Source organism: Diorhabda carinulata, chromosome 1 (assembly GCF_026250575.1).
Source record: "Diorhabda carinulata isolate Delta chromosome 1, icDioCari1.1, whole genome shotgun sequence".
In the NCBI taxonomy this organism is placed as follows: Eukaryota; Metazoa; Arthropoda; class Insecta; order Coleoptera; family Chrysomelidae; genus Diorhabda; species Diorhabda carinulata.
The window spans coordinates 30,418,105-30,439,727 of record NC_079460.1 but is presented as its reverse complement, the minus strand read 5'-3'; the positions used below and the strand labels follow the sequence as shown (position 1 = coordinate 30,439,727).

The 21,623-nt window shown below is 28.5% G+C and overlaps 2 protein-coding genes across 3 annotated transcripts in view; both read right to left on the bottom strand.

The window, feature by feature from the left end:
* LOC130899560 (nuclear receptor coactivator 3) overlaps positions 1 to 9,279 on the bottom strand; it is a 414,140-nt gene extending 404,861 nt beyond the window's left edge. The window contains exon 1 of the mRNA XM_057809625.1: positions 8,985 to 9,279. The gene's annotated coding sequence lies outside the window, so the exon portion shown is untranslated. The remainder of the gene's footprint in view (positions 1 to 8,984) is intronic.
* Positions 9,280 to 11,664: 2,385 nt separating this feature from the next.
* LOC130896934 (alpha-mannosidase 2) overlaps positions 11,665 to 21,623 on the bottom strand; it is an 82,675-nt gene continuing 72,716 nt past the window's right edge. For both annotated transcript variants that reach the window (XM_057805387.1, XM_057805474.1), the window contains exons 8-13: positions 20,542 to 20,818; positions 18,101 to 18,408; positions 17,563 to 17,913; positions 16,968 to 17,436; positions 15,852 to 16,167; positions 11,665 to 15,292 (exon numbers count right to left, since the gene is read on the bottom strand). In XM_057805387.1, the coding sequence (XP_057661370.1) occupies positions 14,818 to 15,292; positions 15,852 to 16,167; positions 16,968 to 17,436; positions 17,563 to 17,913; positions 18,101 to 18,408; positions 20,542 to 20,818 (2,196 nt within the window). In that variant the 3' untranslated portion in view covers positions 11,665 to 14,817. The remainder of the gene's footprint in view (positions 15,293 to 15,851; positions 16,168 to 16,967; positions 17,437 to 17,562; positions 17,914 to 18,100; positions 18,409 to 20,541; positions 20,819 to 21,623) is intronic.

Genomic DNA, 21,623 nt, shown 5'->3' with positions numbered 1-21,623 from the left:
TCTCACAAAGAAAGGTAAGTTTGCGACTTCTGTTACGATTTCGGAATCTATGTTCGCTAGTGAAATGGAAAACTTACATTTCTTAGAGGAAAGTATGAATCTGCTGAAAAATAACTAAAAACCACAAATTGAAGACATGCGTTCAAATACTATTGAATGGATTTGTAGTCCAAATATAACATGAAGAAAAGATCTCCATGAAATTTGAAAGAGTGGTGCAATATTTGGATATTGCACCTTCAATCATTAGTTTGGATCTTGATAAATATTTTTTTCGAAAAGTGGCAAAACGTCAAGGATAAAAATGCCACATATCTTCTTGAATAAAATCGAATTTTATCAAAGAAAAATTTAATTGGAATGGGAACATACCTTTTAGACCACTATATTTTACTTTCTATTAGATGCATTTGGAATAATACGAATATTATCTCTTTTTGTACTATGTTTTTGTATATAACCTATTTTTCCCCTGCCTATCAAGGCGTTCTCGTATAAATGAACCCTTATCTTGCAGTGCGATAGTATTAACAGTGGTGAATTTCCCAGCAGACTGACTAAGCTGTATACGAGGGCGGCAAATTTTGTTAAAATTTTTTTCATTATTTCATTATTCACACGGAGAAGACTACTCACCCCCGTAATTTTTCATTCGGGAATTCAGGGACCATTCAATTATTACGCAAGTACGATAGGAAAGGAGTATTTGCTCTGCTTATTTTTGATAACATGAGGGTTTGTGGGAGGGTCTAGATGCTGATTACGTTAGCAGTAGTTATTGACTTTTTTACATATATGGCAACCCACACATTTCCTACGCTTGAAAACGAAATGCATTTTCATTGATTCTCACAAATAATGAATACGTTTAGATCCTCGCTTAGAACAGAGTAGCACTATTCATTTGAATGTTTTAGTTTTTTCCGTCAATTTATTGTTCCGTTTGATATGATTGACATTTTTTAAGCATAGCCAAGGAAGTAAATGTTTGCGATACCATTGATCGTATAAGTTTAAAAATTACGAACAGTGAAAACTGCTTATGGATAAATAAAAAGAAGACAGAATACATTAAAAGAAAATTACATATACCAATATCCACGAAGCATAGGAGAGGGAAGGTAAGAGCTTTGCTAACAAGGGGGAAGGAGAGGTAAATAATTGTAGTGAATATGCTTACGTAATAACACTGTTCGACCAGAAAAGATTTTTTTATAGTAACACAAGAATGAATAGCATATTGTGATAAAATGGACCTATACAAATACGAAAATATGTTACATTTATGGAAACATATTCATTGATAAAATATAATATTTATTAAAAAATTAATTTCACGTTTTTTAAATCGTATATATTGACAATATTCAAACAAAAATCACTTTAAATTTCAATCAGCTCTACTTTTTCCTTTTATGAGTGGCTGCACTTTCTCTTTCTAAAAACCAATAGTAATCACCCACCACGGCCGATTTCCATCGTCCTTGATACCGAATTTCTATTAATCTAATATCTTGGTGGAACCTTTCACCCTGTTCATAACTGACAGCTCCCAAATTTTCGGAAAAAAATGTCAGATAACCCCAAATCACGTGCTAAATCATTCAACTCACTTTGAACAGTCAAAATTGAATCGCCGGAACTATTAGTTGGATTAAAAATAGGGTCGGTGCATTGTTCTTCGGAGCTTCCTGATGATACTTTGTCTCCAGTATCTTCTAAAACAATATTTTGCGGATCTAAAGGCGCAATCGGTACTGGTAAATCTTAGTTATGGGGAACAGGTCGTATAGCAGACGGCAAATTTGGATACTCGAGCTTGTGCTTTCTTTTCTTAGAATAACCTTCAGTCTTCGTTAGACAAAAGTAGCAGTCGTCAAAATGGTTAGTAGGTTCTCGCCATACCATTATAATCACTTTTTGCACTATGAACAGAAAACCACTTAATATGAAACTCATAATAAATATTTTTTTTATTATTGGACGGGTATTTCCATTTTAAAAATAAAGGTTTACGAAAATCTTGACGGCCAGTGTAATTGAACGGCCCATTGGGGTATCAAAAAAATAGACTAGAGAAATGTAAAGAAGACAACCAAAAAAAAAGGAAGATTGGATATTGGAATAGCAACAAGTGATTACTACAGAGTTAACACGTTTCTCATGGTCATAGACTCATCATAGTTAGCAAAGCGGCTACAGGACCTATAAAAATTTTAGAGAGAAATCTTCATTTCTCATAAAATTGTTACCATCTGTTCTAACGGAAAAAACTAGTTTCTTGAAAAAAATGTACCTTAATGATTTAGAAACAGAATTAGCTTAGGAACGCCTACACATTCAAAGCTACGTTTTATCTGGAAAAAATTTCATAAAATCAAGTTCTGGACCATTGACAAGTCTGTCTTTATTTCTGCGAAAACAAAATTTATATAACATTTATCCAAACTTTGAGGTAACATTTCGTATTGATCTGTGTACACTAGCGACAAATTGTCCTTTTCTTGCTTGGAAAGAGTGAATAATTACTTACGATCGTCAAGAAAAGAATCAGACCTAATGAACAAAATTAATAAGGGGATATAATTTACGATTTTACGAATTCAAAGACCCGCAAACCTATATTGTGATGTTTTTAAAATTTAACTTAAACAATAATAACAGATAATTGAGAAAATATTCATTTTATTGTTGTTAAACTGCAACTGTTATGAAAAATACGTTAATCATTGTGTAACATTCATTAATATTATATGAGTGTTGAATTTAAAACATACCTTACCTAACTTTTCTCTGCTTAAAATTATGTCTTCTAATAATTCTCTGCCGTGGAAATAATCGAGAATCTTACACGAAACAGTTCTCAAATTATAAAATTGAAAGTTTTATATTAAAATTTTTATTTAAAAATATATAGCGAATATCTGTAAATCCGCCACTGAGTACAATTTTAATAATTCCTTCACATCGTGTGGAATTTTTTTTCTTTTAGTCCTCGTACACCGCTTAATACTAATAAAAAAGGAATAATTTCTGACTTATAATTAGATTTGAAAGAGTATAGTTTATTTGACACATGTTTTACCTGGTACTGGCGTTTTATGTGCCAATTTTGCAAAAAATCTAAACTAAAATTTCATTTATTAGTACAATTTCACGCCTTGATATTCAATATCTTATTGTCGCTCAATTTGATAACGAAACAGTAACTAACAACCACAAAGCATATTTTCTAATAAATTTACTATTATGATTCTGAGAAATTTTAATGTTGTAGTGAGATATCGATAACAACAAAAAGCCTCTATGTTCGTACAATTTAAAACCATTACTTGCAATTTTTTCGGCCATGGTTACTCTACATGAATCATGGCAATTAAAGTATGGCGAAATAATATTGTTTTTCGATCCGAAGTTGCCGCATTGTAATAACGAAAAAATTAAGTTCGTATTATATTTCAACAGATACATATTACGAATACAGATATAATGAAGAAAATATATTGTTTGAGCATTTGGAAACTAAAAGATATTGACTATTACATTACAGGTTATTCTACGTTATTAATAAACATCAGTAAAATATATTTGAAAATTAAATTGACAAATTACAGCTTGTCTAATTCAATTTTTTCTCTGAGCTTTGTATGAGCGTTAGTGACGCGTGCTGATAATTGTACCAGCTACCATTCGTAACCAGAAAGCCGTAGATTACACATCGTTTCTTAAAAGAGTGATACTGTAATGTTTTTCTTTTTTATTCATACGATCTCTATTCGTGGGGTGAATTACTAACACTTTCTCTTACGTTTAATTTATTTGAACACTATACACTACACTAACTAATATAATTCACTTCGATTACTTTCTATTTCGGTCTGTTCACTACGAATATTTATTATAAACTTACTTTGCTACAAAAACTCCTTCTAAATTCTGAATATAGAACCAAAACAAATAAATAAATAAACCTTCCTAGAAATTATTCAAAAGAAACAATGTATATAAGCCGCCTGTTATAATTAAAAGTTATATCAAAAACAAACATCAAATGTCGTCGAATTTTAGAATTCCACTAAATCCAGGGCGGAGACGCATTCGTAACAATACATTCTATGAAATAATTTTTAATATGATATTTGAATCGATGTTAAACATAAGACTCTCAATATACAATGTCGTGAAATAGTGCATAATGTATTTAAATTTATAACATTGGAGGTACATCAATTTCTTAGGCAAAAATACAGGAAAGCGATGCACAAGCAATTGGTATCAACCAGGGTACGAAGAAAAAAATTATTAAGTAAAGCAATAACATAGAAAAGGGTGAAATTTTAATAAAAAATATTCAAAATTGGTATATGCAAGAAAAAAAGCTTACAGCAAAAGATTAAGAAAGACTTGAGGCTAGGGGGTGGTAAAGACAGTTTGCGTAAAATCATACGTAATATAGGTGCAAAATTAAAACTAACAACAAGCTACTGATGGAACGATTTACAATTAGAGAACAGAGAACAATGTTTTACGGGAAATAAAACAATGGCGTGAGGAGGGTTGACCTATATGAAAGAAACGCACATCCATTCTCACCTTCAACAAAAAGCTTGGTCTGATAACAGAGCTACGAAAACCAATATCCAAGTGGCAGCGGTTTGTCATAACTCAAAATGATACGCAGTGTTACAAAATTGACGTCAAATTTTGACATCTAGAAATTGTTTCAAACACCAATAAATTCTATGCCAAATATGGGGTGTTTTTGTGTAGAATATTGAATAAAGTAGAATTTCCGTGTAGTTATTAGAGACATAAATATTATAACTAGGCTTGTTTGGAAAAATAGACAGAAATGCTGTGTCAACAAACAAAATTTGTTTTGACGTTAACGCATAATAAAATTGAAATTATTTACAATGTCCCAGTCAGATTTTAGTGAAAAATATTATTTGTTTAACAATTTACTGAGAGCTTATGAAACCTTCCTTTCCTTTCCAATTCGCTATAGATATCAAATAATTCATTTAAAATACTGTTTTTCCATACTACTAAAAAATTGTTTATATCTAAATAAAACCTTTCTCATTTCTAACTATCCCTGTCAAAAAATAGTGATGATGAATAGTAACCAAACAATTTACAGGAATGTAGATAATTTGCATCTATGTTTGCAAAACAAAATCGAAAGTAAATCAGGTAAACATGTCAAAACAAAGTTAAAATCAATCATCATTAGAAACGAAGAGTTATGTCAAAAATTATCATAGTTTGCTCAAAAACGTCTGAAGCTTCCTAAAGTTAAAATCAATACTAATATGATGAATAGATAACTATAGCTCTGTTTGTGTTTGACATCATACATCATAGGTTTACGTTGTGGGTAGTAGAAAATAATAATAAACTATTTGATTTTCTTAAAACAGATAACCATATTTTTAGCATAGTGGCACTTACTTTGTTTATTATCGCCTCTTCTTCAAATATTGAAATTAGTGTTTTATATTCTGCTTATATTCACATTCTATGGCCGTCGCAAAGCCCGTATATGTACGTGACCCCGCATTGTACCAAATATAAGGATTTGCATAAAACGAAACTACTATCGAAAATACTTGAACTAAATAAAAGTTTGTTGAAAAATTGCGGTATTTTAAACAAGAGCTACCAACCTATACTCCAGATTTATTATGCACAATATCATCCAAAAGTTTGGAACAGTAAATTCAAATTAAATAAAACGAGACCATTAAAATTTATTTTTATTGATTGATACACAATTCTAAAACAAAAACTGACTTCAACACATAAACCAATAACATAACATATAAAAAGCGAAATAAAAATTAAACAAGAGGAATATGCTGAAGGGCAACTACATCAATTTTCAAAATCGACATAAAATTCGAGAATCAAAAACTAGAATATATAAAACAGTAATAAAATGCAAAGCTAGATTCTCAATATTCCTAATTCCCAAATAACAGATTGAATAGATTGCAGATGTTGGAACACCTTGAAAGTATTGATCATAATCAAAAATATTGTGGGGAAAATATTAGAAGGGGAGAAAAAAATGGAGGATGAGAAAGAAATGAAAGCAGCATTATGCAGGAAAACAAAGAAACATTTACAGAGCAAATGTACATAAAGACAGGACATATTCTGTACTGTAGGACTACTTTAACAAGCTTTAGAGACAGAAAAAACATTAATATTCCCTGCACTGATTTACTAAAAGCATTTAATACATAAGTCAAATATTCAAGTCCTATTTTAAAAAATCCAATTTGCACCCAAACTTAAACAAAACAATTTTCTTAATATGTCATACAGAAAAAATAGAATAGTATACAAAAACCGATTTGGTTCTGAAAAAGTTGTAACTTGAATGTCATTCTATGTGAAAAAATGATACCTAAATAAATATTGAAAAGGAGGATGAACATATAATACTATACTCAGTTAAAACAAAGCACATCCCAATCATAAAAAAAATATAAAACAACTCTTTCTACCCATGCTATCACAACATACTATCCTACCAAAATTTAAAAGAAGCATAGTATAAGGATACAAAAAAACACTATACAAGTTTAACAATTTAAAATAACTCCAAAAATAAAATAACAAAATAGTGAAATTAGATGTGATTTGTCACAAGACATTTTCTTATTGGCCTATTTATCTCTAATATTTTTCTTTATTTATTCATATCTATTTTGTCATGGTTACTCAGAAATTATTTTCTGGTTCTGTCGAAACCAAAGCAGTAATCCAATTTTTTCATATATACACAACATGAATATTATATTTCACTAATAATGCTCTATACCAACTAAATAGAGTTCAAAAAGTTCCTACCAGTACTTCTGTTGTGCATAGTAAAGAAATTTGACAAATATATGAAAATGCTTATGTAATTTTCATTGCTTCATTGCTTGAATTTAGCAATATTTTGCCATGTTGAGACCTTGAAACAGACATTTTTAAGAATTCTCTAAAATCACATGATATTTGGGAAGATGATACATGAAGTTTTCATCAACAAATTTTCAAAATTATATATATATATATATATATATATATATATATATATATATATATATAGCGTTTTTGTAGTGGAAATGTGGCAAAATTAAACACCAAAGAATACTAACTCTAATATATTCCAAGCTTTCGAATACTTATGTATTCATTTTGCGGAAAATGATACATAAGATTTGCGGCAGTTTTAAATTGTGCTATTTCTTTTAAAAAAGATATTTATATCATTTATATCAATAATCAAATTGACATATATATATATATATATATATATATATATATATATATATATATATATATATATATATATATATATATATATATATACACACTACAGAAGAAAGCAAACTTTGCAGAGCTGCTGGAATGCATCAAACTCAAAATAGGAAGTGGTAAGAATTTGGTGCTAACTTAGGAACAGATTCCTAAGAAATGTAGAACTCAAAAATTATTATCTAGATTACAAATTAGAGGTATATGTCTAAAAATAGCTGTTACCTTAATAGCCTAACAGTATTTAGTTTGTGATGTGATGCTTAGAGTTGAATATTTACTAGTGGAATGTTCATTATAATCAATTGAAAGACAGTATCACAATATAGTAAAAGACTTAAATGTATCATGGTATTCAAAATCAATCAACAATTGAAGTAAAATATGATTTCTAAAACTAATTGTATTTACTACTAGCTAATAATTCTGCTTGGCTGAAGTTTAGTAGTGCAATTTTAAACTTCTTCATTTTCATTAGAACTTTTTCCTAAATCTTGTCTAAAATTCCTTCACAATATCTTTTGTATCTATTGAAATATATAACTGATGTTCAATTTTGTTGCCATTCCAATTTTGTTACAGCTTTGAATTTTATCTTGTGATAAACTCTCTCTACTTTCTGCCAAGTAATAATTAATTTCTCTATTTTATTCTTGTCAAGGATTAAAAAAAATCTCAAATTTTATATTGTCTTAATTTCCTCCAGTTAACATCTGGTAATTGCTTTGTAATCTTGGTCTACAATCATTAACAAAAACAATTTATCCATTTGATACATGTACAATGTATCTCAATAGGTATTGATGAATTAGAAGTTTTAGATTAAGTGTAAAAATGAGGAATCTCTTGCATGGGTTTGTATTTCTTCAATTATGATTAAGACATGAAAATTTATTATGATATAGAGAGACTATAATAAAACTGTAAATTAGGATGTTTTATAAAACTCAGAAAGACACTAAATGTATATAAGATAAAATTGTCTACAGCTTCATAAATTCAATGGCATTTTTATTGTGTAGTGCTACAGTAAAACATGTAAAACAAAACCAATATATTTATCACCATCATAGTGATTTGACAACATCAGTAAATTATAAGTATTTTATGAAATAATTACAACTTTGAGATGGAACAATCAAGCACAATCAGGCATAAACTAAGTTTGGTGAAGTTTTACTGTGAAAGTGAAAATCTAGAATTAAGTCATGAAACATATTTATTTCATTATTAAGACTAATACAAAATTGGTGGTAACAGATAATTTGATTTAGAATAATTTTAGAGAAATAGAATGTATTTATTTCAATTGTTCGATTCACTCAAATTAAATTAATGAAAAAGTATGATAAATGAAAGTTCAAAATCAATAATATAACCTACAATCTTCATTCATTTATGTAATACTTCGTACTTATGACTTCTACTTTTCTATATTCTTGAAGTCAGATGGTAAATAATAGCAAACTATGACAGAATATCTCCAAAATAACCCTCAATAAATATTAAAGTAAAAGCAGCACATAATTATTGTGCTTGTGATGTATATACATGAAACCTAACCTTATCTGTAGGTATATTGTCAAATAATCGAAGTTATTACTTGTAGAAGCTATATTCAAATAATGTATCTAAACAATATACAACCACACGATGTAGAATCTTACCTGGATAAATGAAATACATAATGAATCGTGTCCTAAACTCCAAAAAGATTTGTTAAGATACCAAACACTACTCAAGGTCCCGTGATATCAAAACATCATTATCGTCATTATTATCACATACGAAAGACAACACTAAATATTCGTTTTTAAAAACAATTATCCACTACACTTAAATCATGACTTTTATAACATTATAGGAAAAAATACATATACATTTTCAAACCCATATCTATGGAAGGTTGTTTTCAACATGGCTGCCAGAAAACTCGGCTATTTCACAAGAATTTGTTGACCCTGGTAAATCAGACGATGCAATTGGTTGCTACAACCAGGCTCGAGCAGTCATTGGTTAGATTCAAGGTTATGGCCAAAACATGGACATGAAAGTGACGTACACCTGTCATCCCGAATCTAGTTTTTAGAAAAAATGTGATCTTAAAAATCCTTCATTATTCACTACACTACACAAAAGATGTTTGAACCACTGTTTATTTGGTGCCTCTCTTATCACATTAAATCAAGACGTAATAAGAGAACATAATACTTGATAAATATTCCGTAGATAACAGTACTAGCGTCATCTACACCGAAATAAATGGATTACGGATGTGTAGGCAAATATAAGGCGGGTGGTTTAAAAACTAAAAAATATATTATCATTTATATCAGAAAAATGTGTACAGAAACTCACCTTTCATCCTGAAGATCTTCCCCACTACCTGTAAAGTATAAACAAGAAGCATCAAAAAAATCCATTATTCCGCAATTGTTCTTGTACAAGGTGTGAAATGGACAATTCAGTTAAATTTGCAATTCGAGGCACTTGTCATTGAATAATAAAATAACTATATAAGGTTTTACACTTCATAATTTACATTAGTGTATACATGAAACTCATATATTAATATTTACACCATTATAATGGTACAATGATATTTGTATGGAACTAAGATTTAGCCGACATATAAAACAGGCTCTAATTTTCATGCGCTTCAGCGCTTGACAACAAAGTTGCTAGGCAACTAGACAATGACCAACGCCATTGTATTGAGTGTATCTCACCTTTACTTCACCCTCTATTACAACCTAATTATATGAATGAAACTGAACTCTTCATTAAAGTCTAATATACATTTGGGAATGTAGAGATGAATAAATAAGTATAAGTGAAAATGTTTTTATGAATGTTGATAAGATAATCCACATATCACAAATAAATTTTTTCATGTAAATGGATTTATACCAAAATTAAAAAGCAAGGTTTGAAATCTAATTGTAAAAGTTCGAAACTAGTTATATCATTAATTTTCATAATAAACTAGATATAATGTAAAATATTTAGACTAAGGTAAGTACTCATCAAATCATTAAATTCATGTGTTCAAAATATTAGAAAAAAAAATAAGATGGATAACACAACCCTTAGTATTATAATAAAATTTAAAAAAAATGCGGTTATATTTTGAAAATGTTATATTGTTTCTGTATATAAACATTTAAAATGCCCTTTATACATTCCTCTCAAGTTTACTATATTTGCTTTAATAGTTTCATTATTTCTATTTTCAATTGCATATTTAGGTGTCTGCTAAATAACAATTAATTCACAAATTGGTAGGTGTACCTATTCAAAACAATGAAAAAGTCTTTAAAACATAGTAGGACAATAAGTTTGTAAAATAATGTCTAATTTGGAATCCATCATCAGATTCTAGTAATTTTGATTTGAATTTTTACATATATAAAATATGTAAAAAATAACGGCAGGGTAATTGAAAACAAATTTGAATATAGGTCCATAATACTTAAGGACTTCATCCATTAAACTGATGACACAATAAAATTAACTGTTTCTGGGGAGAGTGGGTAGTATATCTAGATGACAACAAAATATCAAATGAAACAAATCGACAAATTGTTATTAACACTTAGTTAAACTTTATTCCATCAGATCATTTTTGTGATTCTTTCTTTATTTTGTTTTGAGTACGTCTTGTTGTACTGAAAATCTTTATAGATTTTAAGTTGGAACGAAATTAATGGCAGTATTGTAGTTTTTAAGCCATTAGTCACTGGTCAAATTCTATATTTGTAGTTACTTTTAAATTTGACTTACTTTTTGTTACTGTATTTAATATTTGCATTTGCTTTATGATGTTTGCGTTCCTGTAGAATTATTGAAAAACTTGATTGTAGACTTTTTATTATTAAACATTTCTATAAATTTTCTTACAGATAATCTGTCTATTTTAAACAGGATAAAAATATCAAATAGTGCAGTTTGGATTGATGTACAATATATACAATAATTTTAGATAACGGCCATATATCACTTTAAATTCTAAGAATTGTATATTTTTGGGAGGGAAAGGGAAATACCCAGAGTAATAGATGAATTTAAGCATATATAATATTAGCAAGTAATAATAAAAATAATCTTAATGGTATGCATTATGCATACTATCATGGTTAATTCGAAGAACTGATTTACAGAAAATCTGTGGATTCTTTCTACTAAATATTGAATATAAAGGGCGATAAATGAAATCTAGTAGTTTTTTTATCTTAGGCAATTAGAAATATTGAAATTCTCCTATATCTTTATTTAAATACTCCTTGCTGGCAGTCATTTTTACTATAGATCCTGGGATGTATGGGGAAAGCATAAATTGAAAAAACAAAATTTGTAAAATTTTATTTGTAAAAATAAAAATAACTTTTACAAAAAATCTACATCCAATATCTAATTCACAATACAGAGACCAACGTAGATATCTTTTATTGATACAAATATAACCATTTTATATTTTTACTAAAATTATACATCACATTAATTATTTCCAATAATTTTCTATCATTAACCTAATGCAAATCCAGGTATAGTCATTGAAATATACTTTTCTTATCACTTTGGGTTGAACTAAAACGTAGGAAATATTGGAAAAATTTTGCATTGCAGAGAAACTATTTCAGTTAAGGACATATTCATCTTAACTGTTAGTTATAAATGGAACACTACCAATAAATAATTGGCAATGAAGGATAAACACAGAACAGGAAGAAAAAAAACATGTTTAATATAGTAGCATGTTTTGCAGTTGACAATTTGGTTATTTCAAAATAAGATTGTGACAGTAACTTCTTTGGAACGAAAGCCCCCTAACTATGGGGTCGGTGATTTTGTTCTGGTCGAGATTGAAAACGAGAAAATGAAAAAAGAATTTGCTGCTAAAATTATAAGTTTGGATAATGTCTTTGCTGAGGTCTCATTTCTAAGAAATTTTAGAAAACATAAAGACATATTTGTTTTCCCTGAAGCTAAAGATAGAAGCTTAGTATACAAACATGAAATAAAAGGAAAATTTATGTATGCTGGTTCGATGCGTAGGGGCAGATCATTTTAAAATAAAAATGTAAAAATTTATATTGTTATCATATTAAAACATTTGAGTATATTATAAATTGTAATATTACAAAATTTTTTTGACAATAAACTTGTATTTTGAATTGTCTCTGTTCCACTGTGCCCCAGGTGATATTCCACTTTGCCCCACAGGTGGGGTATTTATACAGCAATAAAAAGACCTAAAAATTTATAAGTTCCATTATTGCAAGTCTTGTGATATTTATTAAAGTAATGTTCAAATAGATTTATAGTGGCTTAAGAACCTACTGAGGATTTTTTATGTAAGAAAAACTGTTAATTGGTTGTTAACCCTCACACTACTGCTCTGAGAGGTTGAAGTGATAAGAGAATAATTTTATTTAAAAAAGAGTTCACATATAAAACTTGAACTTTTCAAGGATTTGTTTTGTGGAATGAATGAATCCTTAGGACAACATATTATTTGAAAGAGATCCAAAAGAGAAAACATGTGTAGTGTAGTCAAAAACTCAACTGCAACTGATGCTAACTATAGTATTAAATGCAAAGAATGTACTTAAAAATAGGATGAAAGTAGTACCAAAGAATCAAACATAAAAATAACTATCAAAAATGTATTCAAATAGTAATAGATTTATTAAAATTAATCATAAATGCATACCCTGCACTCCGGCTCATGTTTATTCCTTCATTTCTAGCTTATATCTTATATTCATGATGAAGTTTTTGGATAGAAATTCTCAATAACACATATTAACTGAATCCAACAATGGATGTTTAACAATACATAATGCAATAAAAACATGCTATATATTTAACTATAATTTGTTTTGAGTATTTTCTTTGAAACTATTTTATTTTTTATGATACACTGTAATAATGTAGATTATACCATTTTCAATTATACTATACTAAAAATTACTCTTTTTAAAACTAAAATGAGTAAGGAAACAATTCAAAATTATTTACTTGAGTACTATCTTATAAGAAGGAGTGAGGAAAATAATGGTTGCGCCAAATTTTATAAGATAAATAGGATTTGTTCTAATGAATATGTTTCATAGGATCAAAAATAGTATAATAGACATATACATCAAATTTCGAATAAAATTTAAATGAAATGAATTGTATGTCCAAAAAAAACATAAAAAATAGGAATCACCTAAGAAGTATTATAAAAAGGTATATGGGTCCAAATATTCCCAGAACCAATACCAAAAAATGCTCTGAATTAATGATAAATAATGATGAAGATAGAAGTATAAGGTTGGATCCTTTTGATTGTTGATATAATTTTCACATCCCAACATTCCCACCACACATTCTGGAGTACAGTAAACAAACTGCATTTGGACAATCAGAGACTTTTTGGCATCAAAACCAATAATTGTTAATTTAATAAACAAAATTTCGTATTAAGAAAGAAAAAATTGTTTTAGAGTTAGGCTTAGCAATAGCATTGAAAACAGACTTTTTACCTCAATTCTCTTAGCATCGCCGTTGTAGAAATTTAATATTTATTAATAAACATTAGAGATGTCACTGAATTCTGTACTAGGTCCGTACTACATCAGTAGGTACAGATAATAAATGTTTAATAGAAAAAAATAGCTAGTAAATGACAATTTAGCTATTTGTTCGAAGGCTTGGTTGAAAGTATTTCATTTATCTTTTTTAGAAGTCCATTAAAAAATGTTATTCTACCATAAGAAAATTGACTAGTATAATCAACAAGAGTGGTAGCGAAAAATTCCGAATTATATGAATTAACATAAAATGTAGACACAAACCTAATATTCTCTATAGAATAGAAACTACATGAAATTGCAAACTAAAAGAAAGTTTTATTACCTGTTCGATGTTTAATAGAGAAAAAATATAGTTTGTGATACTGACATGGTTATTTTAATTTTTTTTTTTGAAATATTTAAGTAGATTTCTTGATATGGTATGGGATTTAAAAAAAAATGTACTACAGGCAAGATCATACTTACAATTTAAAAAGAGATGCAACATTCATATTATATAATAAAATTCAATCTAGACCTCTGCAATAAATTAGGAAGAAAATTACAAAACCTAATTTAAGGAAGTCTCTAGTCAACTATTTACAAATTATCTACAGAGAAATTTTGATATTTAATTTTGTTTATAATTGCACAATTCAAAATATTATCCAACATTTCTAAAATGTATAAAATGAAATCAACCAGTTATTAGAGACTATTTAAACACTTTTTTGAAAATACTAAATTATGAAGTTTTAACAATGAATCAAAATATCTATTCATAAATTTTTTCTCAGGGATCCAAATAAAAAAAAATAATATTAATATTAAATAGTCGATTATATAAAAATCATATAAAGATGTGAAACTTGGATAATATTTGAAAATAAAAAAATTCAAGAAATATAAACCCATTATCTCAACGCCAAAACAAATTAATTTATCCAAAAGTAATATTGAGAGTTTTCAAAGATAGAGGTTCTAAATAAATATCACTTAATTTATCTAAACTTGAAATTGTATCTAACCCCGTTAAAGTCTTCAATTCCATATCTTTAACACTAACAAATTCAAAAGTTAAGTCTTTATGAAATTTATCTACATCACAATTATAATTTCCACCGATAACGCAATCGTATCCTTGTCTATGAAGAACCATAAGAGCACTGGAAGAAGGAAACTGAGAATAAATCGAATCTGGTTGTGTGCGAAGTGTTAATAAGTGCGTATCGCATGGGAATGGTTTGTTTATCAGTTTTACAGAATGATTAAATGTTACTTGATGCTCAGAGTCCACTATGAATATGTTCGCTGGATAAATCAAAGAGTTGGAGAGGTGAATACTGAATAAAGATGGACGAGAGAAGGCTTCTTGTTTTGTTGAGTCTGAAGGTTCTGTAGGAAGATTGAATGATCTAAAAATCGAAAAAGATTATTTAAATTTTTTATAGTTTGCAGACATAAAATCAATTCAATTCAATTGGCAATCCCAGCATTTTTATTTGTAATACCTATTTTCAAGTTATTTTGATAATTTTCGTTTGTGGTTTTTTGAAAATTCAAATAATATCAGATTAGAAACTTGACCTATCTAATCAGGATCATTTAGGTTGTATAATATTCTTTCTACATATGTTTCGAGTCCATATGAATTCCTAGGTATGCAAAATCTAACGCACATTTTTCAATTAATCTCAATGTTGTAAATTAAAATGCAAGGATATATGCAGTGACTAACATCATAACAAAATTGAGAAAACCTCAAATTCCCTTTCACTCATTTATTTATACTGAACACACTGTTTACTTCTATTACTACTCAGTTATTTTGTTTGACGCGTGTTTTGATAAGTGATTCATAGTCTTAAAAAAACGGAGATAGTTTTTGAAACATAATTATTGAGCTACTAATCTGTGGATTGAAAATTGATTTAATATGATATTAACTCAAAAGTTCCATAGAAAATATATTACCTGACAACATCCTCTTTTTCATAAGGATCATCAGCATTATCGAACCTTTTCGGTTGTTGCTTATTATCAGTTGTTTTTATCTGTGATATATCTTCAACTAATAACCAGTATTTACTGACAGTCTTTCTGTTATCAGTCAATCCTTCTCCCATTCCTCTAGAATCATCATACAACGTTCTTCTATCTAGCATTACTTCCAAAAAACCGGGTTGAAAACTTGAACTACCTTGGGCATGGTTGACTAAAAGGCTGAGACGGACGTTATTGTCTTGAATGTAAGTCATGGTGGTAGTAGGGAAATAATTGCCTTCTAAGCCTATAATAGTATAAAAATAGACAAATTAGTATATGGACCGTTTTTTTATATAAACTGTATTATTAGCAAATACTGATTGTTTTAACGTTTTTTAAGATATCAAAAATCCTAAAAAACATTTTTCACATTATTTCAATATTTTCCTTGGTTTAAGTTTATTTTGGCAAATTCAACATAATAAAGTTGTTGACGATTTTTGAAAAAATGATTACTCTAATAATCGGTTAACGTAGATGAGTCAGAACAAGTTAATTTTCTATTTTCCGAACAAATCCAGTAAATAATTTTACATTACATGGTAATGTTCTATAATTAATTATATCTATACATAATTTCCGTAGTCATCACATTATTAGGTCAATCACTGCGATGATCATTTTCGCAGCTTGTAGGGTCTCATTTAAACTTTTTCTTCCAATATTTCACTGTTGTAAATTGAAGAGAAGACTCACCCAGATTAGAATCTAGTTCAGCTTTTATGTTAATATTTTAATTAATTATTGCTATCTCTAGTCCAGGACCCGTAATTATGAGACCACCCAGTTATAAATAATACTGATTCAAGATTTCAACATTTTATATGTATTATCATGACTAACCCTATATTGTTAAAAAAGGATTTTAAATTTTATTTGACTAAAACGATTCTTTGTGATAATAAACCTAAAAAATATACCCGTTTGAGACTTATTTTGAGGAAAAAGATAAAATTGTGGTCAGAATAAATAACACTGCCGTGAATCATCTAAATATATTTGACACTGTATCCATAGAAATATTTTCAACTCAATCCCACTTACCAATTCTCTCAACTTTTATTCTCTTTTGCATATTTAACCCATTAAGATCAGAGTAATACTCAGGCGGTTCTCCATTCTGTATATCAGTTATAACTCTCATAAATAGTTCAGTCTCTCTATTTTTTGGAGGATTTTCAAAATCTACAGTATTTTCTATAAAAATTCCATTCGACAAGGAAGAGTTTTCTCCTAAATATACAGTTACCGTATGCATTAGGAACGGTCCATAAATTACAGATATTTCTGTAGAAAGAGGTCCTGTGGTAATGATAATACTTTTTTGTTCTTTGTATAGAGACAAAACATCTTTTTCATAGTCTCTTTCGTTTGGATCTGGCATAAAAAGGTAAGCCCCTGAATGGAATTGGGCGCTCCTGTAAGCTGCAAATTGTATGCCACATTGCATTATTTTAGGGTTATGCTTTCGTGTTATTGTCTTCATGAAACCTGTACCCCCATTAAACAGTACCTAAAAGTAAATTATCTTGCTTTGAATATGTATAATTGTAATAAATTAAGGGATGCCTATGTCCAGCAGTGGACACTAGTGGCTATTTGATGATGAAATTATGAAATATGTCACTGTTCTTCTTACCTTAAATTTGCCATTTTCCAACTGTATATCTCCTGGTGGCATATCCTTAAGAATGAATTTAGCTTGAACAGTTTCTCCTTTAACGTCATTTTCAGTACTTATAATAGTAGTCGACTTTTGACAATTCTTACAATAAACAGTTGCCAATTTATCACTAACTGTCGCGTCGTAGATTATATTAAAAACTGTAACAGATAATTCTGATAGCTTTGCTATAAAAACAACTTCATACTCATCTGCAGCTATCCATAATTTTGTAAAGTCCGACGTATCCCAAACAGGATTAATTTGGTAAAAGACATTGTTTCCTTCACTATCAGTGACTTTTATGTTACTCGTGTTAACTCTAATCTGAAACGGATGATGATTCAATCAATATTTATTACATTGTTTGAGATTGTACTTTTCCATATAGTGTAAAAGTTATGATAAAAATGTAACGACTGTGTACTATTAAATATATCATTTATAAACTGATAACATAATTATGTAAAGGATTACTTAGTGTGCTCAATATAAATCAAAGATTTCGATTTACCTGTATAACTTGTTCTTGGGGAGATGTTAAAGAGTTGTATACTAATATTCTTCTAGACTGACTATTACCTACTGGAGAAATTTGTATTGGAGTTTTTCTAGGCAATTTATCAAATGATTCTCTTTCCAAATCACTTAATATAAGACTTTGATCAGGCTTAATAGGGATATCTGGAAATAATAAGCTTTGTAGAGCATTTTGTTGTATATTTATGGTATCCCTGATTCCTTCAAATAATTTTAGACCATAATCTCTCATTACAAACGATTTACTAGTACCAGTGATAGCATCATGATGTTGAAAAAGACCTAAAAATACAATTTAATATTAGTATCATAGAAATACTTTTTTCAATAGGAGGCAACAAGGATATATACCCTTTTAAGAAGTTTCATGGATAATCCACACAAATTATTATTTTACATGACTTTGTAAAAGAGCAGCATGAACAATTTTTGGAATAGAGTGGAAATCAGAAAATTATTCAAAATATGTATGGAATAAACTAAAAATTATAGATACAAAATTACCTTAAATCAGATGGCAAACTACTATAGGATTATGAAAAGGATGAAAACTAAGCTCAACAATGTTCAACATACCTATGGACAACATCATTAGCAAAAGTGACAGAAAATGTTTGTTGGATATACGAATCTAGAAATAATTAAAATAGCTGAAGGAGAATAGAGAGTGATAAGTGACCAATAAAAAAAACATATGGATAGCTGGAACAGAAGAGGAGGGTATGATTTACACAAATAAAGTACTGGTATCAGGAAACATCAATACAGAAATTGAAATAGACAACATGCGAGCAGAATAAGTAAAAAATAAGAATATATGAAGCAAGTACAAAAAAAGAAGAAAAGACAAATACAGCAATGGATCAAATTCTTCAAGTTAAAACTTGGAAAGATGCAAAAACGTTAACGAAAAATAGAAAATAACGAAAAACGTTCATATATGCTACTTGAATGTAAAACCAACACCTTAGGGTTATAATGTACATATAATTCTAGGATAAAAACGTATATGTGTAATAAATATTAATCTTATTTTTCTTTCATATTTGAAACGGATATATTTGTGGAAAATTCCATATAACTATATGTGGAATTTTTTAGGTCGATATTACACATTCATCAGTTTAATATCGTCATTACACAGATATTCTTATAAGGTTATCTCTTATCTAAGCAGGTTAAAAATTTCAAAATTTACTGAAACAAGTAAAAGTAGCCAGAGGAAATATTCATTTGAATAGGAGTTTTATGTATCCGATCAAAACCCTATTCTTTTTTCATATCAATTAAATGTAAGAAATTTGAGTTTATTCTATGTTTGATTATTGATTATATAGTATTCTATTGATAATTGATTAATAATTTTTACTTTATCCCTCCGATATTCGTATTACATAATGAATTTGAAACTTCTGGAAGAACTAGTGATATTCATATTGAACACACCGTATTCTACTAACACTACATCAATACTTACAATTACGCTATTTGACACGCGTTTCGATAACCTACTTATCGTCTTCTGAGAGTGAAAGGTTACAGTGTAGTTGTGGGTGTTGGTGTGTGGTAATAAACAATGTACCCAGTAGTTAGCAATTGTGATATTTAATTCCAGTTTAACATCTCTTTATTTGGATATAGTTCAATATATGAACAGTATACAAAATCATTGAATCAATTTCTAATAGAGAAATGAAAAAGTTCAAATTAAAAAATTTTAAGAATCAGTAAGAATTAAGTAAGATAATATAACGGGTAATGTTATTGGGCGGCTGTAGAATCTACCTATCTTTAATTGTTTAGACATACCTCAAAGTTTATAAAATTTGATTTTATTACAACCCTCCAAATAATAAGACCTAGTTTCTTTTGAAAAACAAGAATTAACAGAAATCTAGTGAAGAGTACAGATACTTCTCAGTAATAGGATGATACATACTCTCATATTTTTGGGAATATTGTTTTTAGACAGTACGAAATATAAATGTATCCATATTGATTCATCCAAAATTGGAATTTCCCGGAAAAATTTAAATAGTTCTATACTCAGAAATTCATATATATAAGCAGAAAGTCAAATGTACTACAATTAATTATTATCGCCGTATGACATAGTTGTTTAATTGAAAGTATTCAAACAAGTAGATTGGACGCAGTGTTAGTATAGAAGTAAAATAAATGTTACTTGGACACTAGTCCTTTGATTTATACTATAAAAGTGATATTTGGAAATTTTGTTAACAATTTTAGGAATATTTAAAATATATTTTAAAGAAAGCACATGAAAGTGCTATTAAAAATATCTGAAGATGGGTTCTAAGGTAGTGGAATATTAAGAAGACACATTCAGAACTTGTGCTTTTTTTGTACATTGCAATCAGTTTTCTATGCTTGAAATACATAAGGTATATTTACCTAAATTTCTACGAGCTCTAATGAGTTTCTCAAAGTCTCTTTCTAGAATTTTTGAATAAGAAGCAGATTTATTTTGTTTGGCTTTATTGAGTGCAATAGTGTATATTATCTCTGCTCCGCGAAGTGTATTTTCCAATTCTCTGTCTAATAATTTCATATATGGTCTAGTAGTGAAATATCCAGACCAATAAGCAGGTCGGCCCTCCGTAAATATATCGGAATAAACAAAAAAGTCGCCTTTCAATGTTGGAAACTGATTGTATCTTTTCATAATTTCCTAAAAGAAGAAAAACAACAATAAAATCATAAATAATAACAAAGGTTTGAATAATGAGTTTCAATCAAACTGTAGTTTTTATAATTGAATTCCGATTTAGAGAGATTTAAACAAATGAGTAACTTATCCGTAGCTTATTTTAGACACATTATTATTGTGATTGTTCTGTTTAGTAAAAGAAACTGTAATAATCTAATAAGTCACTAGAAATTTTATTTACATAAACACTAAAAGTTGAAAAGTTCAGTCTAGGAAACACTAGTGCAGTTGTTACACATACAAAAAAGTTGCCCAGAAAAAACGTTTAGAGCCACGAAATTGAAGAAAATCTTCAAGAGACTTGAAAAAATAGATTGGAATTGGAATATTCTGGACAACATAGGAAACGTACGAAAATTACAACAATAGGAGAGAAAAAAATATAGCTAATGAAGAAGTAACAAAACAGACAAATGGCCCGAATAAAAAGAGAAAGGATGAAGAAATATAAACAGGAAATACAGGAGTAGGCAATTACATTGATCATAAACGTATAGTTGATGAAGATTTAAATTGGCTAGGCCAAATATATAAAAAAACACAGGGCGAAAAAAAATTATTTGATTTGTAGAAATATATTGAATAGGGGAATGTGTGAGCTATCAAAATTAAATAATGATATGCTTCTCTGGACAATGACTTTAATCCAAAGTTGATACAATATATGATGGAGAGCTATATAGATAAAAAATTTCTTATTAAATGTATGAAATGTACCAAATAGTTATGGTTTAGAAAGTAACTTCATAGATTGAATACTTAAAAT